Here is a 24,921-nt window from a genome sequence, read left to right as displayed (position 1 = left end):
AGGTGTAGTATGTAGTAGGTCGTTTCATTTGTCTGCCAAGTGAGGTTCTTAGGTGTTATGCAAAAAGGAAACAACTCAACATTGAAGAGGGCAGGTTCACACTGACATTCTTGGCTCATAAGAGGCTCCATGAGGGGATGGCTGCATTTTAGTTTTTATTGTGTGCCACTCACCTCTCTCAACCTACAAGGTGGAAAAATAACTTCCAAACTGACTCACCACATGGGAGTGTGGTGGGAAGGTCTAAAAACATAGCCAACTATTCCTGATGTTTCTTTTAAGTTATTTTACACCTGTACTGTAAGTGAAGGCCCAGGGAGCATGTTTCTGGCTTTCTTGGGCATCTTTAACAAACATTTGGTTATACACTTGAGCCTCACCTTACAGAAGTCTATTCCAGAAAGATGGTGGAACACCAAGTTTCTTAAAGGTTGCTGTTTTTCTGGACATAGGGGTCCAGTTACTGTTAAACAACTTTATCTTGTTTTTCAATTATGGGTGTGATAAAATCACTTAATAAGGATTAGTAATAGAGCTGAGATTTAGGGCATTTTTAGCAGAATCTGGACCTTTTTTAGATTATGCTTTCATGGGATGTAGTTTTAGGACACAACTGTGATACTTGTGAACCTTTGTAGGTAGTGAACTATTACCTCAAGTAAAAACATAAAGTTTTATTTCTCATTCCCCCTTAGGGCATTATTTCCTTTCACTTATCTCTAATATCTAAAGCCATTTATAACTGCCCACACAGTAATTTAAAATAATAATAATAATTATATGCTTCTGAAATTGTTTGGTAAGCATGTCTTTGTTATAATCTGGAAGAAGCTGGTATGTGTTTTTTTTTTAAAAGTTGTCATATTATTTATGTTGACTATTGTGTTTTGTGTAAGAATGGTCTGAAATAGAATTATTTAGCTGTTGAAAGTTATTTTTTTGTATAGAGCTGTTAAAACTGTTAGTAGTTTAATTACTGTTTTTTAAATATGTTGAACAACATGCAAGACTGTTAGATAAAACTTCACTTTAAAAATAAACAAATTGAGCAAATCATCCTCAGAGCTAGTCCTGTGAAATTTTCCATAACTGAAATACAAAAAAGTTGTTATTTACGTTGACACAAGGCTTGAATAAAGCAAATAGATAGAATTGGGCAGAAAAATGAGCTCCAGCTGAAAGAGTAAGATACTCTTTGCTATACTTGCCTGTGTTTTCATTAACAAAGTAGTTTCATGTTATAAAATTGACCTCCTAGTAACTGTCAGTTTTTTTTGCAGGTAAATTAATTCAGACTTAAATGATTTTTTTTTTAATTTGGCAGTATTTGACAACAGTCATTCCTTATGAGAAAAAAAATGGACCACCATCTGTTGAAGATCTTCAAATATTAACAAAAAGTGAGCAAAGACAAAATTAAACCATTACTTGATTTTTTTTTTTTGCTGATTCTTAAACTCCTGATTTTTGTTTCCTGACTTTATTGTTGTTTTGCCAATGAGGGATAATAAATGATGGATGCTGTCCTTTATTTTTAGGCCAGGGAAGCCAAAAATGGCTGTAACATCCAACACCATGCCGAGTCTATTGCTGATTTGTAATTTTTCTGTTTTTCTTTTTGAAATATTTATGAACTAAATTTTTTTTGGAAAAAATGCAACTCACCTATTCTGTAAAAACATCTATTTGTCAATGAATAAAATTCTTTGTGAGTTTTATGTATGTATGACTGTTAGTAACTGAATAAGAGAGATTTATGGTAAATACTTTCCTTATGAATGTAGAAACCAAGTTAGAGCATACATTGATAGTGATGTTTTAACAACCTGCGTTCACTCAGCAAATATTTGGTAGAGGCCTGCTCTATTCCAGGCCATTTTCTCCGCACTTGGGGGACTTTAGTGAATAAAGCAAAGATATTCCATCTTTGAGGGGCTTACATTTTAAAGTAACTTGTGAGATTTAAATGTACATTATATTGATTAAGCCTTAGGATAGCCATGAATGAGCCTGGAATTCAAATTCTATCCCTGTTATTTTTAGGGATCCTTGGAAGTTACTTTTCTTCTCTTGGTCATGTAGAAAAAACTAGGATGAAAATATTTGCTTGATTTATCTCATAGTAAATAAATTGTGTATCATTTGGGATAAGTCACAACCTTGTTTGTTTGTTTTTTAACCTTTAAAATGAAGACATTGAATTTGCTGATCTATTAGAGTCTTTCTAATTGTAAGTTTTATGATAATTGCTTATTAGGAGGGGGCCAAATGAAAGAGCATCTCATGGATGGATATAAAAGATAATTATTTTGGAAGCTCAGGACATGGAGAAATGGATAGGGGATGAATAAGGAAAGAAGCAAGTTCAGCATCTTATTTACTGTAAACTTTACTGTCTGCCTGCTAATCCAAGGCTTTTATTCTTTCCTTTGTTGAAAAATTCTTAAAAAATGTATTTAGATAAGGATAAACCAAGTGATGCTACCCAGTTTTAAGATAAGGAATCATAGATTAACTGGATGTCCAGCCCTCTGATTTTCAGGAAGAGCTTGCAAATTTATGAGTGTCTAAGATCACATGGGGGGATGGTTATTTACAGGGTTGAGTCTCTTAATTTAGTGATGCTGGCTTTTGGAATGTGATTTTTTTTTAATAAAAGTTTCTAAAACATGATTGAAAGTGGAAATCCTGAACATAATAGTTCTCTACAGAAAGTAACGTAAATATTGCTCAGAAGCCAGGAATTATTGAGAAGCCTTAGCTTCTTAGATCAAGAACAACCCAAAGTCATTGCAGTTCCATCACTGCAATGTTCTCAGACTGATTCTTAGATGATGTTTTCATAGACTGACACAGTTTGGAACCTTTGGACATCCTTGAATGAGGGAATGAATGTCGACGTTAAGACAGTTTTGATGACAGTGTTGTTTGAAGACAAAAGGTGGAAGAATGACCTTCACTTTGAAAGTGAAAAAAAAAAAAAGCTCATTTCATGAAAACTTTGGGGAGAACTGAGGCCTTTGCTGCCACCACCTGTAGATGTTTGTCAAAAGTAAAACTTTATGGATGTGAGCAACTTGTTCAAAGTCACATAATTAAGGAAGTAGTGAGGCAAAGGTTTAAACCTGGAAGGCTGACTGGACAGTTACACTTGTAGGGGAAAGTGGTGGAATGCTCTGGAGGAAGTCTGTATTGGTGGTAACAGTTAAGTTTAATATTCATTTGTGAGTTTATCTCTACCTGGATACTGTAGGTTAAAAAAACAAAAACCAAAGCATACTGAGTGACTGGTTTTCTTTTTTTTTTTCTGTTTTGGTATTTATAGAAAGTGTAAAATTGTCAGGCCTGGTGGGGGAGGGGTAGTGCAGTGTTGCATAATGGTAGAGCCCTTGCCTAGCATGCACAAGGCCTTGGGTTTGATCCCCAGTGCAACACATCACACACACACACACACACACACAACACACACAGAGAGAGAGAGAGAGAGAGAGAGAGAGAGAGAGAGAGAGTCAAAAGGTTCCCTTTTGGATGAGTCTTCTTCCCCCAGGTTCTCACCTAATAAAGATGGAATAGGGAGCCTGGCCGATGCTGGGTCTGCTTCATGGAAGTCCTTTGGTCTTTTCTAAAAGTTTCCAAGAAGTTTGGCAGATGAGCTCCTTGGAGAGTGTAGCTACCTTTCTGTTTATCCAGGAGTTTCTCCAGTTTGTGAGATTGGCAGCACTAAGTCCTCCGCACTCAGAGCTCATCAGAGTGCATATTACAGTGATGAACTTTGCCACATTTATTATGACACAGCAAAGGTTCTGTTTAATTAGTCCAGTTCCTCTCTTGGATCCAGTGTTTGGAGATGCTAAATCAAGGAAATAACTCTTAGGACTCACTCAGCTCAAAATTCTGAGTGTTTAGTGCATTCCCTTATCCAGAAAATAATCTTTTAATTTATATGAATCAGTTATGTTATATTATTAAAGATTAATGGTATGATATTTGAAATAAAATATTGCTTTTGATTTGAATTTCAAATTGTTGCCTTTTCCCCCTTTATTTTGCAGTTCTTTGTGCCATGAAGGAGGACAGTGAAAAAGTTCCAAGCTTATTAACTGACTATATACTGAAAGGTGAGTTTTATCAATGGCATGTGTGCAGTTGGGAAGTTTTGATTAGTGAGTAAATTCATTATCTTCTAATAGATTAAAATAACAGGAACACACAGTTTTATTAATTTTAATGCAGAGCGAGGATAGATATGTGGTTGACATATGATACTCAACATTACGGCTAAATAAAACTTTAATTTGAGATCCTTGGCTGGAAATAATGTCCTCAGCTGAACTGTAAACATTGAGGGAGGCAATTGAGGAAAATTAATAAGACATTGCCATAATTATGTGGGTATCAATATGGACATACTGACCTTGGGAGACTTGAGAAAGGTAGTCTCTGTCATCAGGGAGACCATATAAAGGGAAGTACCGATCAGTGAGGCTGGATGAAGGATAAAACAATCAAACCAGTTAACAGTGCCAAGGGGAACGCAAAAGGCGTTGGTGTGGTGGGCAGAGAGGAGAGGGGTAAAATAAAAAGAATGACTTTTGTTAACTCAGGACAGTGAAAAAGGAGCCATGAACCTTAGCAATAGGAATAAGACCACATGGGTTAGGAATATTGATGAGGCAAAAGAAAATCAAGAAGTTAAGGGGATTACTTTGCTGAGAAAGGAACAAAAAATTTGTATGGTAAAGAGGGGACTGAAGAACTATTCAGATAAGGGAAAACAAATACTTTCAATGAAATTACTTTTTAAAAAAAGTTATTCACAGAGAAGATTTTGAAAGCATCACAATATGCATCTTGTAGCATTTGATGGGAAGTGGAGAGAGATGCTTTTCTAGCAACTTTCCTTCCATGAGTTAGCTGAGCCAAAGGAAGGGTAGGATTTCTGAGACTTTCCATATCTCAGTGGGCCCTTTCTTTAACTGTAGCTTTATGAAAGGGAAGGGGCTCAAAGTGAATGATGTGTAAATATCACTGGTGAGAGACTTGCTGTGGATGGGCAAACAGGAGTAAGTCATTAGTGAGGGAGTTTACATGAGATAGAAAAGACTGAATTGACATCACTTAAATACACTGTTTTTCTGATGGATGACTTTTTTTCCCCTATTAAGTTCTGTTTTTAACACCTGATATCTTTGATTGCTTTTGTGTTGTGCTAGCATTGGTATGAAAACTGGATTGTTCTGAGGTTTATTCTTCTAGATGTGAAACAGGAATGAGATGAACATGAAGAACATATCTTAATTTTTAATTAGAGTGGGTCCCTAAGGGCACTGCCATGAGGGCCAGAGAGAGTACTTTGGAAGCATTTTCTATCTATCTTAGCATTTGCTTAAATGGAAGGGCATTATGACCCATGAAGCAGAGTACTCTGGGGGGTACTCTGCCTGGGGGTACAGTTTTTAATTCTTTGCTCTGAAAATATAGGACTGTAATCATGAATCCATGCTGCATGCCTTAGGGAGGCAGTACCTTCCAAGTTCTGCTTCTCATGCTCAGGCTGCTGACTCCTGTCTGTAAGCCCAGTTCTGTCCATACCACACCTGCTTCTGTTGAGCTGTTGGTGTGCTTGAGCTGTGCTTTTGTCTCCATTCTGTGTTGTAAGGATTGGGTGAAAAGAAGCTAGGACTGACTCTAGTGGTGACTCTGCAGTCCCAAAATGAACAGGGCGGTGTAGCACAGAGGTTCCAGTGTGGGGAAGGTGCTGTATGGGGGAATTTAAAATGTTCTTTTCCACCTGTCCTGGAAATTCACAGCCTGTCAACTATCCTCTTTGGGGACAAGTAACTGGACACTGACTGGGAGGAGCTATTCTCAAGGGAGATGCTCGTTCCCCTTTTTGACTTGTTGCTTTAACACAGAGTATGGCTTGGCTGCCTATATACCATCTTTGTTCTGATGTAAAAGTCAGAAGTGAAAGAAGGTGAAGTGGACTTACTTGGCCTAAAGAGACAGGGTGGGTGCTACGTGGGCTAATTCAGCTTCTCCTTCCCACACCTGCTGCCAGTCCCTCCCTTCAGCTACAGCACCAAAGGCCAGTGTGTAGGTTTGGCTGCTGCTGTGCTCATCCCAGATAGGGATGAAAATATGCATAGAATCTCATGTCCTTTGACTTCACCAGGGAGCTGTGCTATTGCTGTGTTACAAGCCTCATGGTATAGGGCAAGGTTATGGGCTTAATTACATTTCTAAAGTGGTACCCTAAGAGACCTGGGGGCTTCTGTTGTCTCATTTCTGAGAAATACTAATTAATGTGTCTTGAGGGAACATCTCATTGCTGGATATGTAGTCTCTTCAAGTCTTTTGTTCTTACAGATCCTTGCATTAATATTTGGTCTTTGTTACATAATGGTGCTTTTTATATACATGTAAGATAAATACATAATGTGTATATGTATTTGGTGCAAATGTATAGAGGATACATTTCTACCTAAAAGTTTTCACTTTCTTCTAGTTCTGTGTCCTACATAGAGCAGCGTTACATCAGGAGCAGCTTTACTTTCCATGGACTGTGAGCCTGATCTCCTATAGCATTATTCTGAAAACTGGCTACCACAACCTTCCTGCTATTGGAAACCCAGCACACTTGAACTTGGGTTTGTGATTCAGTATTAACAGGTCATGACTTTACTAATTCCTTATATTTTAAAAGCAAGGGAACTATGGCACTCTTTAGAATTCAAGAGAGGGGTTTTGGAACATCTAACTCTTATGCTCTCTAAATTGGTAGGACAAGGAAGAGTAATATCAATTGTGCAGTTACACTTTTCATTAAATGACAGTATGCCCATTGGAGTTTTTGTGGCTTTCTACATCTAACCTGCACTGAAGAACTTTATTAAAGCACTGGGGATTTATACGATAGCCATTCTTCAGTGATGGCAAGAACCAACACTGATTTTTTATGAGAACTGTCAGTATAAATATTACCTACCAGTATTTTCCAAACTGAAACTTAACAAAGGTGGGTTGTTTTGAAACAGCAACACTGCAAAATGCAGTGTTGGCTAAATAGTGAACATTGTGACACACTGATTTTGTAGCATGTTGCTTGTTTCATTGTTCATACTTTAAACATTTGATTGCCACTTTCAGAATGTTGTATTACCTGTAAATGTGTAAACGTCTCTTTCATGTGTCTGTGAAGAAAAAGTATACTTTGAAAGGAGTCTGTATCCTTTAAGGTGCTTAGAACTGTGCTGCCCATTTTCCACGATTGTGTTCTGTTTATCATGCCTGTGTTTTCCTAGTGTACTAAATCTAGAAGCAGCTACTCATGGATATAACAGTAATCACGAACACTTGCCAATTTCAGTCAAGTTGATGGCATTTAATAAATGTAAAAATAATATATTCTTAAGAGCCACAAGTTTTTGTTGTACTTTGTTTTCTTCTTGCCATGCTGGATTCTTTTACTTATTTTGGTGCAGAATCTACCACTACATTGTGTGAGCTGGTGAACCCCTGATTAGCAATCCCAGGATGCTAAAGCTGGTAGAGGGACTTTTCTAGACCATGCCAAGCTGCTGTGGAAACATAGTGGTATGGCTATTTTGCTGGGCTTGTGAGAGTCGGAGTTAGGGAAGCTGTCTCTGGGACATGAGAGCCTCTGTGAGACCTGCCATCAGGGGGCTTTTAAATTTCCACTTCAGATCTGTGAGCATTTGGGCTGCCCATACTCTTTACTGTTTAATAACTGAGATGCTTTGACTGCAGAAGTGTTAGCTCAGGTTTGATGCCAGCTTGGCTTTTCAGCTGTCTCTAAGGGTATGTGGAATCTGAGATTGTTTTCTTGTTTTATTAGTCTTCTTTGATAGCGAATATATGGAACTTACCACTTTCCCTTGAACTGATGAAGATGCATACTTAACACAGTAATATTTATAATTTATTTTCATCTGAACTTGTAAAAACTATACCTTACACTAAAGAAATGTAGCTTTAAAGGATACACAACATAGTAAAGACCATGGGCATCTGTTTTTTGAAGGTTTCAACAATGGTTTGTTTATAGCTCATTCTACAGTTGATGCTTTTGAATTATATGAAAATTTTACCTACTATTTCCTATCAGCTCAAAGTCCACTTTTAATTAGATTTCATGATTTTGTTTGATTAGCTTTGTTCTTTACAGTAAGCTGCTGTAGGATTCCCTACCACAACCCTTTTGCACATTGAGTTAGTTTTGGTAAAGGTAGGCATCTCTGATCTGGAATCTAAAATGATTCAAAATTCAAAAGTTCTTGAGTACCAATATGATTGGCAAATTCCACAGCTGACCAATATGACGCCACAAATGGCAAATTCCACAGCTGACCTCATGTGATGGGTCATCAACAGGCAAGTGCACAAACAATATTGTATAAATTACCACCAGGGTATGTGTGTAGGAAACATAAATGAATTTTGTTTTTAGACTTGGGTCCAAACCTCAATGTAGCTAATTATGTATATGCAGATTTTCCAAAATCTGAAGAAATCCAATGTCTGGTCCCAAGCATTCTGGATAAGGGATACTTAACCTGTACCAATGATGAATACATTTCTGACTTGTGACTGATGGCAAGTAGGTTTGTTGTCTCCCTAGGAATAGCACTTCTGCAGTATACTCTTGGCACCATGTTTGTGAGGAGTCTTTGAAAAAGGACCACATACTGAGAGAGATGAGACTTGTGTTTGGCAGAGGTGAATTGACTGGCAACCTTGAAAAGACCTTTTGTTTTTCTGATGCAGATAAGAAGTCTTTTCAGAAGTGTGTGGATTTAACCCAGGTGTTTATTCGCTGTCAAGAACTAAGTTGCAAACTATGCCCTGACAGCTTTGCCTTTTTGAAGAAAACAAAAACAAACTATAGAACTATGGTGCACTCCAAGTGCCATATATCTGTTTTATTCTTCAGGAAATTATATTTGTTTTTCTTTTACAAGAGCACAACAGGAACCAAAGTAAAAGAGTAATAGATACAGCACTCAGGATAAATCATATCTTTAAAATAATAACAAAAATTTACACGTTGTCCTATATCCTGTTCGTATTTTCATATGGCCATGATTGTAAAAACAAAAAGCAAGCATTTACAATTTTTTTGATAAAGACTTTTTATGCCAGGAATGGATTAATTGTCAACAAAATTTTATACTAATCAGGCTGATGTAAATCTATTTTGATAACATTATATCAACAAATTTATTTTGGAAATAGATAAAAATATTGCCCCTTGATAATAAATCTTTTTTTTCCTTTGATGCAAACAGCTAGAACACCTTTTTCTTTTTTCTTTTTGATATTCTAAGACAAAAAATGGTTAATCTTCAGATTAATAAATTAGGTCATTATAATAATAAATTAATTTTTTTTAAAGTTCAGCAACCTCTGTCCAAGTATTTACAACAATACTTGAAAGTTCCTTTACAAAACAGAACACATTTTCTTTTCACATTAAGCATACTGGGTATCTGTGTCTTTCACAACAAGCATTTTTAAAAGAAAAATCAATGCACAAATGGGTCATTAGTATAAAAGTGCTAAGAGCTGTTTGAAAAGTTAACACTATAGTATACAGTCAGTTATATTTGAGGCAAACTACAACAAACTTCCAGCTTATTGTGGACAATATTCCAGTAGTTGTTTCAAACAATTGTTTGAAAAAAAAAAAAAAATCCAGGAGCTGATTAGTGATGCAGATAAAAACTACCATCAATGTCTCTGGCCTGTGAGCAAATTGAAAACCAACTGAAAGCAAATCCAAGTGAGGAAGAAGATTTTAATAAAGGAATATCCTCTCCATAGCAGGTGCAATGCTGGCTGCTCACGGTGCATGCGTGTGTGCATGCACGCACACACACTCTCTCTCTCACACACACACACACACACACACACACACACTCACCCCTTTCCAATTAAACTGCAGGTAGAATGAGATTTTGTGTTATTCAAAATATCTGTAAATGATCAAAAGCATTGATATGGAATGCCTGTTTATCTTGTTTATCTGCCTTTGTTCTGGTTAAAATATCATAAAAATACATTCAACAGGAAAACATAAATTGCATGTGGATATAATATATACATATATATTATACACACATGCACACAAATACTTTTGTTTTTTGAAGCATAAGATAGTTACATAAATATTCCTATTGTTGCTAAAGTTTAAAGAGGCATAATTTTTTTGAGCTTCAACAAAGGTGCTTGAATAATACACAATTAAAATGAAGTAGTTTCTATTCTGTAGAATCAGTATATAATAAGGAAAAAAAATCCCCAGTCTTTTTTTAAAAAAAGTTTCTTCTTAAGCTAGAGCTTCAACAAAAACTATGAACAACCAACAATTCAACAACAAAATAACAAACATGAGACATAGCCCCTGGAAATGCCTGGGGTCCTTCCCCTTCTCCCTCCCGCCTGCCACGGTGTAAGAAAAGCTCCAGTGCTCGCATTAAGAAATGACTTAGCTCTTGTTCATTTGCTGTCTCTGCTAGGAACTGGATGACTGGCTTGGAAGAAAACAAAAGCAGCAAAAAAGTGTAACTGTATATATTCTTAATAACCCGCTTTAGAGAAATGCTGCTACTGCATTTCCCTGGCTTTCTCACTGCCTGTGCAGTTGTGACTATATAGAAAAGAAACCTGTGGCTTTAGACCTGGGATGGCTATCAAAAGTTCTGATGCACTCGTCTGGTGGTTCTAAGGTGGTTACAGCAGCTGGATCGCAAGGCCTTTTTGTTTCCTGCTCATTCAGACCCAAGCTTTGTAGCAACCAGTGCAGTCTTCAGAGCAATAGGAAAAACATCCTCTGTGCCATGAACTGCTTTTATTTTACTGGATTTTTTCCCCGAGCCAAGCTGACCAAATTTTCTTCCCAACTCCACCCTCCCTCCCATTTCCCCCAACCAAATTCACTGTCCCCACCCGAAAACATCTCTACAGCTATATTACAAGCAAATATACCATAGCAACTTTAAAACCTTTGGTTCTGAGAAAACACGTGGTCAGTTATCTTGAGGAAAAGTGGGAATGCTTGTTCTGCACACTGCTGTAGACACAGCCCATCCCAGTGAGTTCTTAGCGCTGTACAGCAAGTCACAATCCAATACAATCCACTAAGCAAGTGCACAAATTCTAGTTTACGTTTAAGAGCAGATTTAGTCGTTTCCTGTCTTTATGACCTCATTCATGTTGCCTGTCTTCACACTGTTTGGTAGAAATTGTCTGCCTGTAGATGGTTCTGTTTTTGCATGCTGTAGAAGCCACTGAATCTTGCATCTGGTTCAGCAATTCTTAGCATTCTCTGGGAACCATCCACCTGGATTCGGGTTCCTTTCTTGCAGTCCACAGATACCAGCTGATTACTCAAGGAAGAAGGCTATTTAGTGAGAAGGGAAGAAATCCACAAAAAATTAGCTGCTTTTCATATCCGTAAGAGAATTGAAATCTAGGCCCTAATTCAGATGAAGCAATCGTATGATATGCTATTGGCCAGAATGAACATGGGGTGCTACTTCTTACTCTAATTCCAACTCTGCTACACTGGTGGTGACTAAGAAAACAATTCAGAAGTTGGGCCAGCCTCTCCGTACCTTGTCACCACATGCTTTTTAAGACTGTTGTTTTCCCAGCTTTGGGTAGCAGGTACTGTGTCCTGCTCAGTACTGTTTCCTGACCCAGCCACATGCAGAGGCTATGCCCCATGCACACTTGTCGAAATCAGAGGCAGGTTAGCCACGTGCTAAAAATTTTATGTGTTGAGGGTTAACTACGTGGTAAGTTGGATTAAATATTTATTCAGAATGTTGCTAATTCTCAAGGTTGTATAATTACACAAAAGCCAATATGAAAGAGAATTATAGTCAGAAATTATGATGTATTTCCTTTTAATACCTTTCTTTCCTTTTAAAATAGGCAAATTAAACAGGCCCTCTGTATTAAAATGAATTCATATTCCTTTTCTCCCTTGGTAATAAGTCTGCCTTTCCACTTGTCAAGTGCTGTCTCAGTCTTTTCATTTTGTGCTCCCTCTTCCCCCTGCTTGCCTTTGACACATCTACCTATTCTTTGGGCGTTTGTACATCCTTATTCCAGCTCTCTACTTGCCCTCTCCTGAGTATTCTTTCCGACCCTTTGTGGTGACTTTTCTCTCCCAATTCTAAGTTGATAGATGGCTGAGAAATACCAGGGGATCAAGTTTGTATTTCTACTTACAAACAATGATTTAGGAATCAATACAGAGGTATTTGATCATCTTAAAACTCTACCTCCAGGAAGATGGGTCCATGAGATCAGGATTCATTAACCAGTGGATGATAGATAATTCATGCAGTCATTAACCCAGCCCAGGACAAGCACTATATATATGATTGCTATAGCCTGATATGCACATTTAAGGCTACTTGTTGGTTAATATAAAAGGTATTAAGAAATTATGGAAATAGAAGAGTGTAAGCTTTTCTAGTTTCATCATTCAAGACTGTACCTTAGTTGGTGTTCGATACCAGCACAGCAGTGGTATCCACTGCTTCTTCTGGTTGATGAACAGGAATACTATTACGATGGAGAGGCAGATTATTATGGGAACCACGACTGAGACAATGGAGTCCAGTGAAGAATCTTTGCTTGGATGCAGCCTGTTATTATCTCTGTAGTCTACCTGGAGGTGACCCATATCTAGGAGAGAAAAATTAAAAGCATTCCTTAAATAATTCTTAAGGATTATTTAAATTGTACTGCAAATAGAGATCAGCAAAGTGACTTTACTGCTTTCCAGTACTTTGGGCTAAAAATGTGATTCAAATCTAATTTTGACCCAAAAGAGTTCTTAGAGAGTAAGGTGCTTAGTGATAGATAAAGAAGGGAAAAAAAAAAATCAGGGTGAAAAGTTACTATTCAGTCAGGAAGATAATAAAATGCTGGGTAAGACTCAAGATTTGACTAAAACATTTTGTAACAAATATTAAAAATATTTTTATTACAATTAACATGCATGGTTTAGGATTATGAAGCAGAAACATTAGCTCCCTGCTCACTGGCAAATAGGAGACTAAGACAAAGTATCTTCTACTTCTGGTGTAACTGCTAAGATTAACTGGACCAAAAGCTAAACTAGAATTAGGAGCTTCGTCTTTGGTCTTTTGCTGCACTCTAGGCAAAAATGCCTTACTTTTCATAAATTTGTTGAAAAACTCACTAGGTCTGTATTTCCCTGCCTTGATTAATTATACTGCGCAAGAGGGGGGTGGGGTGGGGTGTGGGTGTGTGTGTGTGTGTGTGTGTGGATTGGGGTTTGAACTCAGGGCTTTGAACTTACAAAGCAGGTACTCATTTTTTTTTATTGTTTTATTATTCATATGTGCATACAAGGCTTGGGTCATTTCTCCCCCCTGCCCCCACCCCCTCCCTTACCACCCACTCTGCCCCCTCCCCCCCACCCCCTCAATACCCAGCAGAAACTATTTTGCCCTTATTTCTAATTTTGTTGAAGAGAGAGTATAAGCAATAATAGGAAGGAACAAGGGTTTTTGCTGGTTGAGATAAGGATAGCTATACAGGGAGTTGACTCACATTAATTTCCTGGGCATGTGTGTTACCTTCTAGGTTAATTCTTTTTGATCTAACCTTTTCTCTAGTTCCTGGTCCCCTTTTCCTATTGGCCTCAGTTGCTTTTAAGGTATGTGCTTTAGTTTCTCTGCGTTAAGGGCAACAAATGCTAGCTAATACTTTAGGTGTCTTACCTATCCTCACCCCTCCCTTGTGTGCTCTCGCTTTTATCATGCAAAGCAGGTACTCATAAAGCAGGTGTTCTATAGCTTGAGCCCTACCTCCAGTCCACTTTGCTGTAATTATTTTGGAGATGGGGTCTTAGCAACTACTTGCTCAGTCTGGCCTTCAATTGTGATCCTCCCAATCTCAGCCTCCCAAATAACTAGGTTTACAGGCATGAGCTACTGTGCCAAGCTAAAATACCAATCTTACAATGAATATTGCAGACAGAGATAAAGTTAATGGGCACTCCATGAAGTTTCATTTTTCTTTTGTCTCAAATAAACCAGTCTAAGGTTTTCTAAATGCATTGAAGTTCAACTTAGTGAGAGATACAGGGTACATACAATCAAAAGGAGTTGCTTTTAAATTGTTCTGGAAACTCAGCTCATGAAGAAACACAGCTTTGTGGTATTAAAGACCGCGGCTTAAAACCATACATTTTTGCTGGCGTGCTTCTGTGGGCGAGGGAGGGGAGCAAACACTCCCACTCATTTTGGCCGCACAGACGGTAATACTTTATAGGAAAGGAAACAGGAGAATATTTATCAGCATCAAGAAGAATGCCGAGGAGGAGAGTAACATTTAATTGGTAAATTTAGGTTTCAAGTACATAGTGAACACAGGAATGACTCCTTAGCTTCCCAGACTCCAAATGATTCTGGGAGTGGTTTGAGGAGGATGTGTCACACAAGAATATTAAGTAAATTAAGGAAGAGTCTTGGTGAGAGGAAAATGAAGCCTCACCTGAGGGCTGTTTACAAATTTAGTCTTTCAGTTCTGTAGTGATGCTAAAAGAAAGCCATAAAAGTTGGCTTTGAGCTTTCTAGCAGCCAAAGGAAAAATGGAACAAATGCCATGAATAAGATTCACAATGTCTTTCAGTTTAAGGCAAATCAGTTGCCTAGGAGAAGTATATATTTTCTCGCTACTGACACAAAGGAAATTTATCTTCTGGGACTTTTAACATGTAATGCACAGGTCCGACCTACTACATTAAATAAGGCTATTCTCATGACCAAAGCTCAGCACATCAAACAGTGCTGGGCAAACATCAGGCACTGGTATTTACCGACTGAATGAATGTAAGCAAAATGCTAGAGCACATTCAGTCAGAGCAATTACACAAGGAGCCAAAACTCTGGGTCCAGGAATTTGGCTCTCTGGTCATCTGGCTAGATCCAAGCATAACATTTAGAATATCTAAAGTAACAGATCATTAATCTCTCAAGCAATGAATACTGCTTCTTCCAAAAGAAATATAAAAATTATACAGCAATGATTTTAAAAATGTGTTAGGAGTCAACAGGAGGCAGTATTAAGTCATGGCTCAGAACAAGTTTAAAGTAATTTCCTTTTTAGAGAAGGTCATGCTTTTACCTCTTAGCTACTGAGAAACAATCCAACCTCTTAATTATACACAATTGAAATGACAGAGCATGAAAAAATGGTATGGAATAAACTTGGCATTTGGAAAACTCAAAGTGAAAGCTACTCAAGAGATGCAGAAATACTTAGTACAAAATCTGTTTACATGCTTATTCACACATGTAATTTTGAAAGATGGTTTAGAAATTTTATCCCAGACTCTTAGGACTAGGAACATATTTCTTTCTATCATAACCAAGCCTCTGGGCATGTAGGGCTAGGAAGGAGAGATTTAACCAATTACCTGCAGATTTGTTGTATCAATGTTTGGTGTTTAATATGTTTCACAGCCAAGTAGGTCTCCCCTGGAGTAGTTGCTTGAACTTACTTGGGCAAGCCATTTAAAAATATAGGAAATTAAAAAAATTAGGACAAAACAAACTAGACCATAGAGAAGACTAAACAGATGTCAAGTTGACTTGGATGCTTACCTCTAGGGAGATGGATGATATCATTTTCACTTGGGGTGGGCCATATGGGAACCTCCAGGTCAATCTCACCATGATAATTTTTCTTCTCAATGGGTATATTGGTTGGTTCTGGGACATACATTTCTAAAAGAAAGAAGCATTTTCCGTAAGAGATGATGGAGAAACCACCTTGTTATTGGATTTTATATCTTTAATCCAAGTAGAGCATTCAATTCAATACCATATTCCCTGAGACATGAAAAGTCCACTTTTACATTTATATCATTAATGCTAGAGAATCACTAACTCTGTAATGGTGGGAAACATTTCCTATAACATTTAAAAGAATAGAGAGTCTTCTATTCTGCTAGATGTTTTCATGTCAAATGGTGTTGGCTTTATAGTTTGGTATAAATTGAGGATTGGAATGGTTTCTGTTACTCTGCATCAGCTAAATATTGTGCTTTAATAACTGTTGCTTTTTAACCATGAATGTTGGATCACTTATATAAGACATCAGCAGAATTTGAAAACATTAAAGCATCATCCACCCTTTATATACCTCTTGGCCATTTCCCTCTCCCCTCCACTCTTATCCCTTAACAGGAATGGATGAAGGTAGACCTCCTGAACTGCTGCCTGAGTTGTCTCAGATGTCCATTATATTATCAGTGGAACTATTTAGATTGGAAACTGGTCTTCAGTAGTTATATTTACAGTATCTAGCTTGATCATATAGGCATTCTGATCAATAACATATGACATGAAATAAAACTGCCTAATAATATTATGTATTCCAAATATCAGGGTTTCTTTGAAGGCAAGTTCTAAGAAGGACCAGAGAAAAAGTTCAGAGCTTTTCTCAGCAATTAACAGTATGTTTTTATATCTATACTTCATCTAGCTGCCAATTAGCCCAACACTTTTAAGAAAATAGATAATTCTTAGGGTCTCTATTTTTAATAAATGTGACACCCAAATACTTCTTGGCCAGTCCCTGCCATCTTATTAACTGATGTTTTTAAAAAGAGGTCTCTTAACATTGACAATCCCATATACTCACTATAGCCTAAAGACCAAAACCAAAATAAAATGCATAGAACATACATTAAAACAGGATTAATAATCTCTGCTTAGAGCGATCATTTTCTGTCCCAAATTATTAGGCTTTCAAGAAGAGCTTGAAGATGGATTTGAGGGAGGGACAAGTGATACAGAAGAGGGGACTGGCTAAGTTTCCACTGTGAGCTAACCAAGCACACAGCCAGGGACATAAACTCAGAGAAGGTAAGAAAACTGCTTAAGATTATGCATCTAGTAACTGGCAGAGCAAGGATTCCAATGCAATTTTGTGATTCCAAAGCCCAGTTTTTCTTGCTGCTTAAGAATAAAGTCACTTTAGCCAATCACCTAGTCTTCTGCTTTCTTACTTATAAGGCCTTCAGGAGCGATTATAGTTGGCCTCTGAGAGCTCACTGGGATGGGAAATGAAGATCCATTCCACCCAGTCTGTGAATGTAACATTTGTGAGGTCCCAGAGCTAGGATAAACTTAGTTCCAGCTCAGGTTTTTTCTTGGGTTACAGCAGTGGAGAAGGTTGGGCTCCAACATACTTGCCTATGGGGAGATTTTAGGTGAAATCCAGCCAACAACAGATACCTGACAGGATGAATTCTCTTCTTATGGGTGCTCAGAAAGGCTCTACTTGGCAAGCTAAGTTAGAAGGATCTGTCTCAGAGTGAAGGAGGATGTCTTTTTAAGAATCAGTGATTAATTACACCATTGTTTGTTCAACAAATGCTTCCTGAGTGCTTTCTACATGTCAGGCACTGGTCTACGTATTGGGAGGACAACTGTAAGCAAGATCAGTCCTGGCCCTCTCACTTGACTACCACCTGACACTCCTCACCTTCCAACAGCTCACGGTTTGTGCCACTAAACTCAGTTAAGGTTTGATGAAAATCCACCCACACCTCCTTCTTTCTCACAAAATACTGATAGCTTCAGTTCAGAGCTCTCAAATCCAGAGGGAAAGGAAAATTTCCCTTTAATTTGAACTTGAGGGAAGCTGCTTCTGAACAGTTTTAACAAACAAGAAACAACAAACAAAATCTATCAGCAAAATGCTGCTTGGAGGAGAAGAAATGCTATTTGTTATCATGTCTAGGCCCAGGCCTTCCATGGTGGAAGACTGCATTTAATCCCAGATTCTATAAAGTAGAATCCTATGGCATTCGCCAAATGTGCCCTTGTTGGCTATTCATATTGCAGGCAGACACAACCAGGAGGCTGCCATAAAACTACTTCAAGCAAGGCCATCAGAGATCATGGCCATGGAGTCACAATTAACAATGACTACTGCAGTCACATGGGATCTAACTTTGGAGGAACTCAAGACAGCTTACAGGCGAAGTATTTCAGAAGCACCTGGTCAGTTGTAAGAGTCAGTTTCCTTAAAATACCTTTTCTAGAATATGGGGCAGGTTATGTGAGGCTCACAAGCTGCAGGCACCACTTTTTTGGGAGGTGGCACCTGACATCAACTTAGGATCTGGAGTCCCAGCTCTCCCATTAGCTGCATGACTTGGGGTAATCTGACTTAAATTTATTGAGCCTCAGTGTCTTCTGTAAAACGGAACAGGGATTAGCCACCTAGCCAGTCAACAGAATTTGTTCTCACATTTAAAGATGGCAGATGGAAAGGGGGACCTATTCAGAATGTGTATCCTATAGCTGAGGACAAAGCGAGGTTCCTGTTTGCTGGAGAAGCTGGGTGGTACCCATTACAATCATTTCATCCTCAGCACTTCTGGGATGTGACAGGTGCTGTCTAGAAGAGAATTGGGAAGCCTGAAGCTTTGGTGAACAGCCTTGACTGAGGTCACACAGTGAGCCAATGAGAACAGGACCAGATCCAGCCTGCCTTCAGGTACAAGGGGGTGAAAGCTCTACTGACCACGGTGTTTTGTGCAGCAGTTAGATGGAGAAGTGCTTCTTCAACAGTACGGCAGAAATTAAATCTTAGCCCAACAATAAACCCTGAGAAGTCACAGGAGGAATCTTGAGTGATGAACAAGGATGTTACTTGAATTTACACTCACCTTACAAACCCAGAAACCAAAGGAAATGTCTTTGTAGTTCTATTCCCACACCACCTGCATTTGGGCCCTTATCACACTCATGGCACACCTACAGTGTGTGTCAGTGGTCATGGCTTTGGCTTCTCTTACACTTCCATCCCTCTTACACATTCCTGTTAGTCTCCCTCACCTGCAAGACCTTTCATTCATGTCACAGAACTGCTTCAAAATAAGCCTCCCCACTTCTACAAAGTTTACACTCTTCATTTGATAATCAAGGCCCTAAAAATCTAGGCCTCTGATTCCCTGTCCCGTCCTTACCTCCTGCTACTGGAACTGCTTTAGGGGTCAATTTCTTTACTTCTACCCACTCTGGGTCAGAATATCCCCTTTACTCCACACCTGTCCTCCAAGGTCTAGCTTAAGTCCTCTCTCTGTGAAACTTTCCAAGGCTACTCTGCTTTTCAGTAATATTTATGAACTTACGGTTTGTATTAGAGTTGTATAATCACTGTCTCCCATGCTCTTTTGAAATACTGAAACTGCTCTCGCCATGCTAATTACACAAACTTTTGTTTTGGTCCAACTTTTGGAGGGTGGTCAGGTGAATAGGGACTGGCAAAGGAAACAGAGAACATGAGGAACAAAAGAGGAAGCCAAAAGAGTTGGTGACCTGGAAGCCAAGTGGGGAAAAGGTTTTAGGTGGGAAGGAGCAAAGAGTTAAATCAAGTGTTGCTATTAGCCAAGTAAGACTTGAAGTGAGAGCTATTTGTTGTGCATTTAACATTGTCCTTATTAGGGGATCAATGGACACTTTCAGAAGTGCTCAAATGGGACTAGTCTGCACAAGATCTAAACAAAAATCTAAGATGTACACAGCTCAATTAAACACTTTGCCTTTAACTGTCCCATTTTCTAATTGCACAGTACAGATGTGTTTCAAAATTGGCATGAATCCCAGGATTTGGTACTAAATAGACCAAGATTCTCTAACCTAACAGGAGAACCCAGGTGAAGATGGAAAGGGTCCTGACAAATTCAGGCCCTCGATGGGATCTCAGAGTAAGCCCACACTTCAGCCTGTGTGGTCCACACTGCCTGGGAAGAGGATCAGATTGGGAACAGTGCCCAGAGGCCGTCCAGGGGAGGGCTCAGGTCCTGCATTTTTGGGATTAGGGGCAGGGGATAAAGGAACTGTTTTGGCAGGAGAAAGGCAAAGAAACTAAGAGAAGGCCTTGGGGAGCAACTGGGCAGCTGTGGAGGACTTAGATTTGAAACTAAGAGACTGTGACACAGCTGACATGAAGACTGGGCTGCAGGGAAACACAGGCAGGAGATTCACACTAGTTAGCTGCAGTGTGCCAAGTGATTATGTTCCATGTGGGAAGAGATGAAAAGTTCAGCTGGAGGCTTGGGGGAAGGCTGCATGTGATGGTAGGGGTCAAGGCTGGAACTGGTGAACTGAAAAAAAGAATGAACCAGAACTGCATTCTTTAAATGTGAGTCTTCCATTTTGGCTCTCATATACATTCACATAACAACAGCTCTTTTTTTTTTTTTTTTGTTGGTGGTACTGGGGCTTGAACTCAGGGCCTTCACCTTGAGCCACTCCACCAGCCCTTTTTTTTGTGATGGGTATTTTTGAGATAGGGTCTCCCGAACTTATTTTCCAGGGTTGGCTTCAAACCACGATCCTCCTGATCTCTGCCTCCGGAGTAGCTAGGATTATAGGCGTGGGCCACCAGTGCCCAGCACAGCTCTTAACCATACTCCCTCCTGGGTCCAGTCTTAACCCCCCTTTCCCTAGGCTGGTCCAACAATGTACCAAAACTATGCCACTCTGATAGGGCAGGTGTCATTAGTAGATTGGTTATATCCATATGGGTATGCTGCCATTAAAGGTTAGAGAATGCAAGTCAGAAGAATACAGCAATTCTGGCATAGAAATCAGCCCTCACCTGGATAGTCTTTTTTTTTCCAAATTACTCCAGAGTCTTTGTGCTGGAGGGTTTTAGATGGGCTGACACTACTTGGGCGGTGAGAACTTGTGGGTGGGTAAGCAAGTTCTGGGTCTGTTTGAGTTCTATCTTAAAATCAATATTACAGCTTGACAATGGAAGGATGGTGGCTTAGATACCTGGACACATTGGGCAGCAACTTCCTTCCACGTTGATGGGTTCGACACAGGGTAGAGGGGGGCAGCTGACGGTTGAGCAGAGGGTCTGGCCCTGCAGGCAGTAGCAGTGTGTGCAGCTGTCAATGTCCCACCGCTCCTCGTCGGCATAGGCCTTCCCACTGAAGTGACACACCACCTTCTTTGGAATTGTGTCTTCTAGTGAAAAGAACACATGGTGGGGTTGCTTGAGGTGAGAACACAGTATTTTATTATACTCAGGAAGTTAAGGGAACAGTTTTGTACAATTACACTATGCTTTAGAATTTCCAGAATTTTGTGATCTGCTTGTTTCCTTAGTCCTGCTGCCATTCTCCTAGGAACACTCTTCTTGTGGCATGAGCCAGATCAAGGCCCAGATAAGTTAACACAGGTGGTCACTGAAATGACCAGCTGGGAATGCTACCCATGGGGCAAGTGCTACTAGACTACCATCTAGAAAGAGATACAGAGAGAGAAAGGTCCAGTTGAGTATATTTACAGAGACAGATTGGAGAAACTGCTACTTTTAGTCACTGTTTTTGTAAATGATACAGGGTAATGGTACAGAATGACAATAGCAGTATCACAGGAACTGGCAGGTTTCCTTGACGATCCTCTGGGGGAAGCAGCCCTGAAAGAACTATTTCCTTCATTTTTCAAGAATGCTGCATGGATTTCTCTTCCTAACATGCACATTTCCACTCCAGATACAACCAAATCAGGTTCATTTCAATTTGTTTTTTGCAGCAAATTATGGCTCTTGAGAACAAAGTGTTTTTAAAGAGTTACTTATATATACATACTGCATAGAACTTACACCTGAAACATTCTACCTCCTCCCCACCACATCCTCTCTTGCTATCCTCATTTCCTTCTATCAACTTTTCCTTGAAAGTTCCTTTCTTTTATTAATTTATTCACTGGTAATCACACTTCACAGCCTTTACTTTCCTTCTGGAGCTCAAAAGCACTGGACCTGAGTGAGCCCAAGTGACCAACAAACAGTTCCAGCACTGAGGTGGAGATGGGGCGAAAGTGTGGAGGTGCACAAGGTCCTTCTCATCACAGACAGGCCAGTGGATGACCCTATTTATCCAAGGAAATTCTGTTTTCAAGTTCTAAAGCTGGCTTACATATCATTTGTCACTAGTAAATGCAAAACTCTAAATCTGGAAGGAACGTCCTTAGGAAGTCCCACGCCTCCGTGTTCTTGGGAGGCTCTTGTAGGGACAGTGTCCACTGAACAGACACAGGACAGAACCCAGAATGTCTGAGCACAGGAAGAAATTTAGGTCAAAGTTTAAAATGCATAATCTCAATATTTTTCTTCTGTTTCTCTCATTACTGTTGCTTAAGGCTCAACAAAGGACATTGACTAATTATGGGAAGTTCTAGTTGTAATCAGAAATACATTTTTCAACATCTACTAAAAATGCACTTCTCTACATTTGTAAATGTTCCACACAAAGTGTTCTGGTGCACTAATTAGTTAGTTTTAGCCTAACTAATTGTTAGGTTAAAAACTCACTTATAGGCTTTTAAACCAAACCCACACACAAGGTTTTTGCCAACATGGAATCCTTACGGGAGGCAACTTCTCTAACATACCCAAAATGTGCATGCTAAATTGGCTAAGTAGAGACACTCAGCCTAATTCAGGTAGTCATCTGAGCCATATCTGGCTCAGCCATCATGTCACTGAGGACACTAGTTTTGGTCATGATATCTAGAGTATTATGTAGACAATCCATCAGGAAAGGAAGCATTCCTTTATAAAGCAGCAGTGCTGATTACGTTTTACATAAACCTTGCAATAGCTCCTATGATAGACCAACATCACTGAGTAAAATTTAAGTAACTATATTACTGTGTAAGAAATTAGAAAAGAGAATGTTAAAACTCCTTATCCCATCTTAGCCATTACTCTCTCTGCATCTTTTCTCCAGTGGAAGGAAAGGCTGAGGACTCTAAAAAGGGGTTCAACTCAAGGCCAAGCATTGGTCTGTATTTTCTTAGGCTCTTCACAAAGACACATTATATCTTAAGATATTTAATTAATTATCACTACTAATGTTCATATGGTCAAAATTATCTTTCAGTTAGGTTGATGTTAAAAATAGCCACTACATTCATACATGTAACAAATTTTTCTCATCAATGCTAAGGCAGGCATGGCCCTGATCACGAAGATTGCATAATGTGATGGAGACAGGCCCAGGGGTTCAGTTCCTACTATTAACGTTAACTAAGCATAGAGCTGGATAACATGAAGGATCAATGAACCAACTCTGCTTGGGAACTGGAAAGCTCCCAGGATTTGATGGTTGAGTTTTACATCTTGAGGAATTAAAGGAACACAAGAAGAATCTGGAGAGAAGGCATTCCAAGCAGAAAGTGATGTGTCCAATAGCTTGGCATGTTGGAAGAACAACAAGAAGTGTCAGTGTGCACTCTGTGTGGTGTGGTGTGGTTGGCGACAAGGCTGGAAATAGATTGTGAACAACTGAGAAATTTAGAGCCTTTCCTGCAGAGGGGGAGGGGCTTTATTAGTTTTGCTTTTCAGATGGGAACTCAGGACTATAACAGCATGGAAGTTGTAATGGGATAAAGCAGATGGGAATATTGTCCAAAGCAATGTGATATGAGTTTAGAATAAGGCAGAGGTAGTGGAGGCAGAAAGGTAGAGTGAGATTTAAGAGCTATTTCTGAGAAATCACTATCAGGATATGGATAGGGAGAAGGAGGGAGGCACAAAAGATGACCCTGTTTCTCGCATGGGGGGGCTAGACAGAGGTAATGGCAATACGTGAGTCATTTTTGTGCTTTAGGAAGTAAATAGTTGGTGACCTTGTCAGAGTTCTGGTCAGGCCGAATCACACTGTTCCAGACCTTCCAATGGGCCATCTAAAGCTGCAGTCATTGATCTGCAAACTCTTAGTTTCACTTTGTGAGTATAGCACAAAGAGCTATCACTTAGTGGAACTGTCATTAGAGTGGAACAGATTTGAGGCTCACCAAGATAAAAGAGAACAAATTTCAGCCACTCATTGGCAGCCACAGGTAGGAAAAGTCCAGTGAAGAGGATGTGGTGTAAAAGGAAAAACTGGGTATGATATAACTTCCATGTATCTTTAAAATATTTATGCCCCTTTCATCCAATAATGTTACTCCTTGTAACCTAGCTCAAGGAATTTATTGGAACAGGTCTAAAAGAAGTTATAGAGACGTTCATCACAATATTAATTATTGGGCTCAAGTGGTAGATTATCTGCCTCATAAGTGCAAGGCCTTGCTCAAACCCCAATACCATCAAAGAAAACAATAACAGCAAGAAATTAAGGGAGAAATCTGTGCCCAGCACTAAGAGATTATTTAAAAGACTCATGATAAAGTCATATAAAAGAATATGTTGATATTAAAACACATATATAGTTCAAATTCAACCATGTAAAGAGGACAATTAAAAACTGTAAATAGAAAGGAAAATGTTAACAGTGATTGTTAGACTTGGTGAATTTTTCTTTTTTCTTTTAGCAATGAAATATGTTACTCTTGGTACCAAGTCAAAATATATAAAATGGAAATCTCAAACAGACACACATGTATACTCACATGTGGCCCACCTCGGCCATACACATGCATGAGAAGAGGGAAGGGAAAAACTCGGATTGAGCTTTGTCCTAAGAAGCCTGTCCAAGGTATATGGTGCTTTCTGAAAGATACTCTTCTACTCAGAAGAATTTCAACGACTGCAAGAAAACTAAACCATACAAGCAGTATCAAAGATCAGATGCTGAGCAGTGTCTATATGTCAATCCCTTCTATAAAAAAGTATCTATGAAATGATATGAGAGAAAGGGCAACTACTCTGAATGCCTTGGAGGTGATGGGCTGAACTAAGAACTATGATTACATTTTAGGTGAAATCAAAGTTTCTTGTTTTATTATCCAAATAATTCCTTTTCTAAATTCCAGGAGGCTTAAAAATTCAAAGTAACAAAATGATGACCACAAGTGCAATGGGACCTATTATGTT

The 24,921-nt window shown here is 39.0% G+C and overlaps 2 protein-coding genes across 8 annotated transcripts in view; one reads left to right on the top strand and one right to left on the bottom strand.

Moving 5' to 3' along the window:
- The window catches only part of Fez2 (fasciculation and elongation protein zeta 2), a 37,541-nt gene extending 30,118 nt beyond the window's left edge, over positions 1–7,423 (top strand). For 2 of the 3 annotated variants that reach the window (XM_020170119.2, XM_020170118.2), the window contains 3 exons: positions 1,325–1,400; positions 4,053–4,118; positions 6,509–7,423. In XM_020170119.2, coding sequence (XP_020025708.1) covers positions 1,325–1,400; positions 4,053–4,118; positions 6,509–6,525 — 159 coding nt within the window. In that variant the 3' untranslated portion in view covers positions 6,526–7,423. The remainder of the gene's footprint in view (positions 1–1,324; positions 1,401–4,052; positions 4,119–6,508) is intronic. The other variant, XR_012439656.1, reaches the window with a different exon arrangement.
- Positions 7,424–8,911: 1,488 nt separating this feature from the next.
- The window catches only part of Crim1 (cysteine rich transmembrane BMP regulator 1), a 185,714-nt gene continuing 169,704 nt past the window's right edge, over positions 8,912–24,921 (bottom strand). For 4 of the 5 annotated variants that reach the window (XM_020170120.2, XM_074049498.1, XM_074049501.1 and 1 more), the window contains 4 exons: positions 20,868–21,062; positions 15,672–15,794; positions 12,530–12,720; positions 8,912–11,422 (listed from right to left, as the gene is read on the bottom strand). In XM_020170120.2, the coding sequence (XP_020025709.2) occupies positions 11,246–11,422; positions 12,530–12,720; positions 15,672–15,794; positions 20,868–21,062 (686 nt within the window). In that variant the 3' untranslated portion in view covers positions 8,912–11,245. The remainder of the gene's footprint in view (positions 11,423–12,529; positions 12,721–15,671; positions 15,795–20,867; positions 21,063–24,921) is intronic. The other variant, XM_074049499.1, reaches the window with a different exon arrangement.

Source organism: Castor canadensis, chromosome 12, assembly GCF_047511655.1.
Source record: "Castor canadensis chromosome 12, mCasCan1.hap1v2, whole genome shotgun sequence".
Classification (NCBI taxonomy): domain Eukaryota; kingdom Metazoa; phylum Chordata; class Mammalia; order Rodentia; family Castoridae; genus Castor; species Castor canadensis.
The sequence above is the reverse complement of the archived record's forward strand: the minus strand, read 5'-3'. Positions and strand labels throughout refer to the sequence as shown.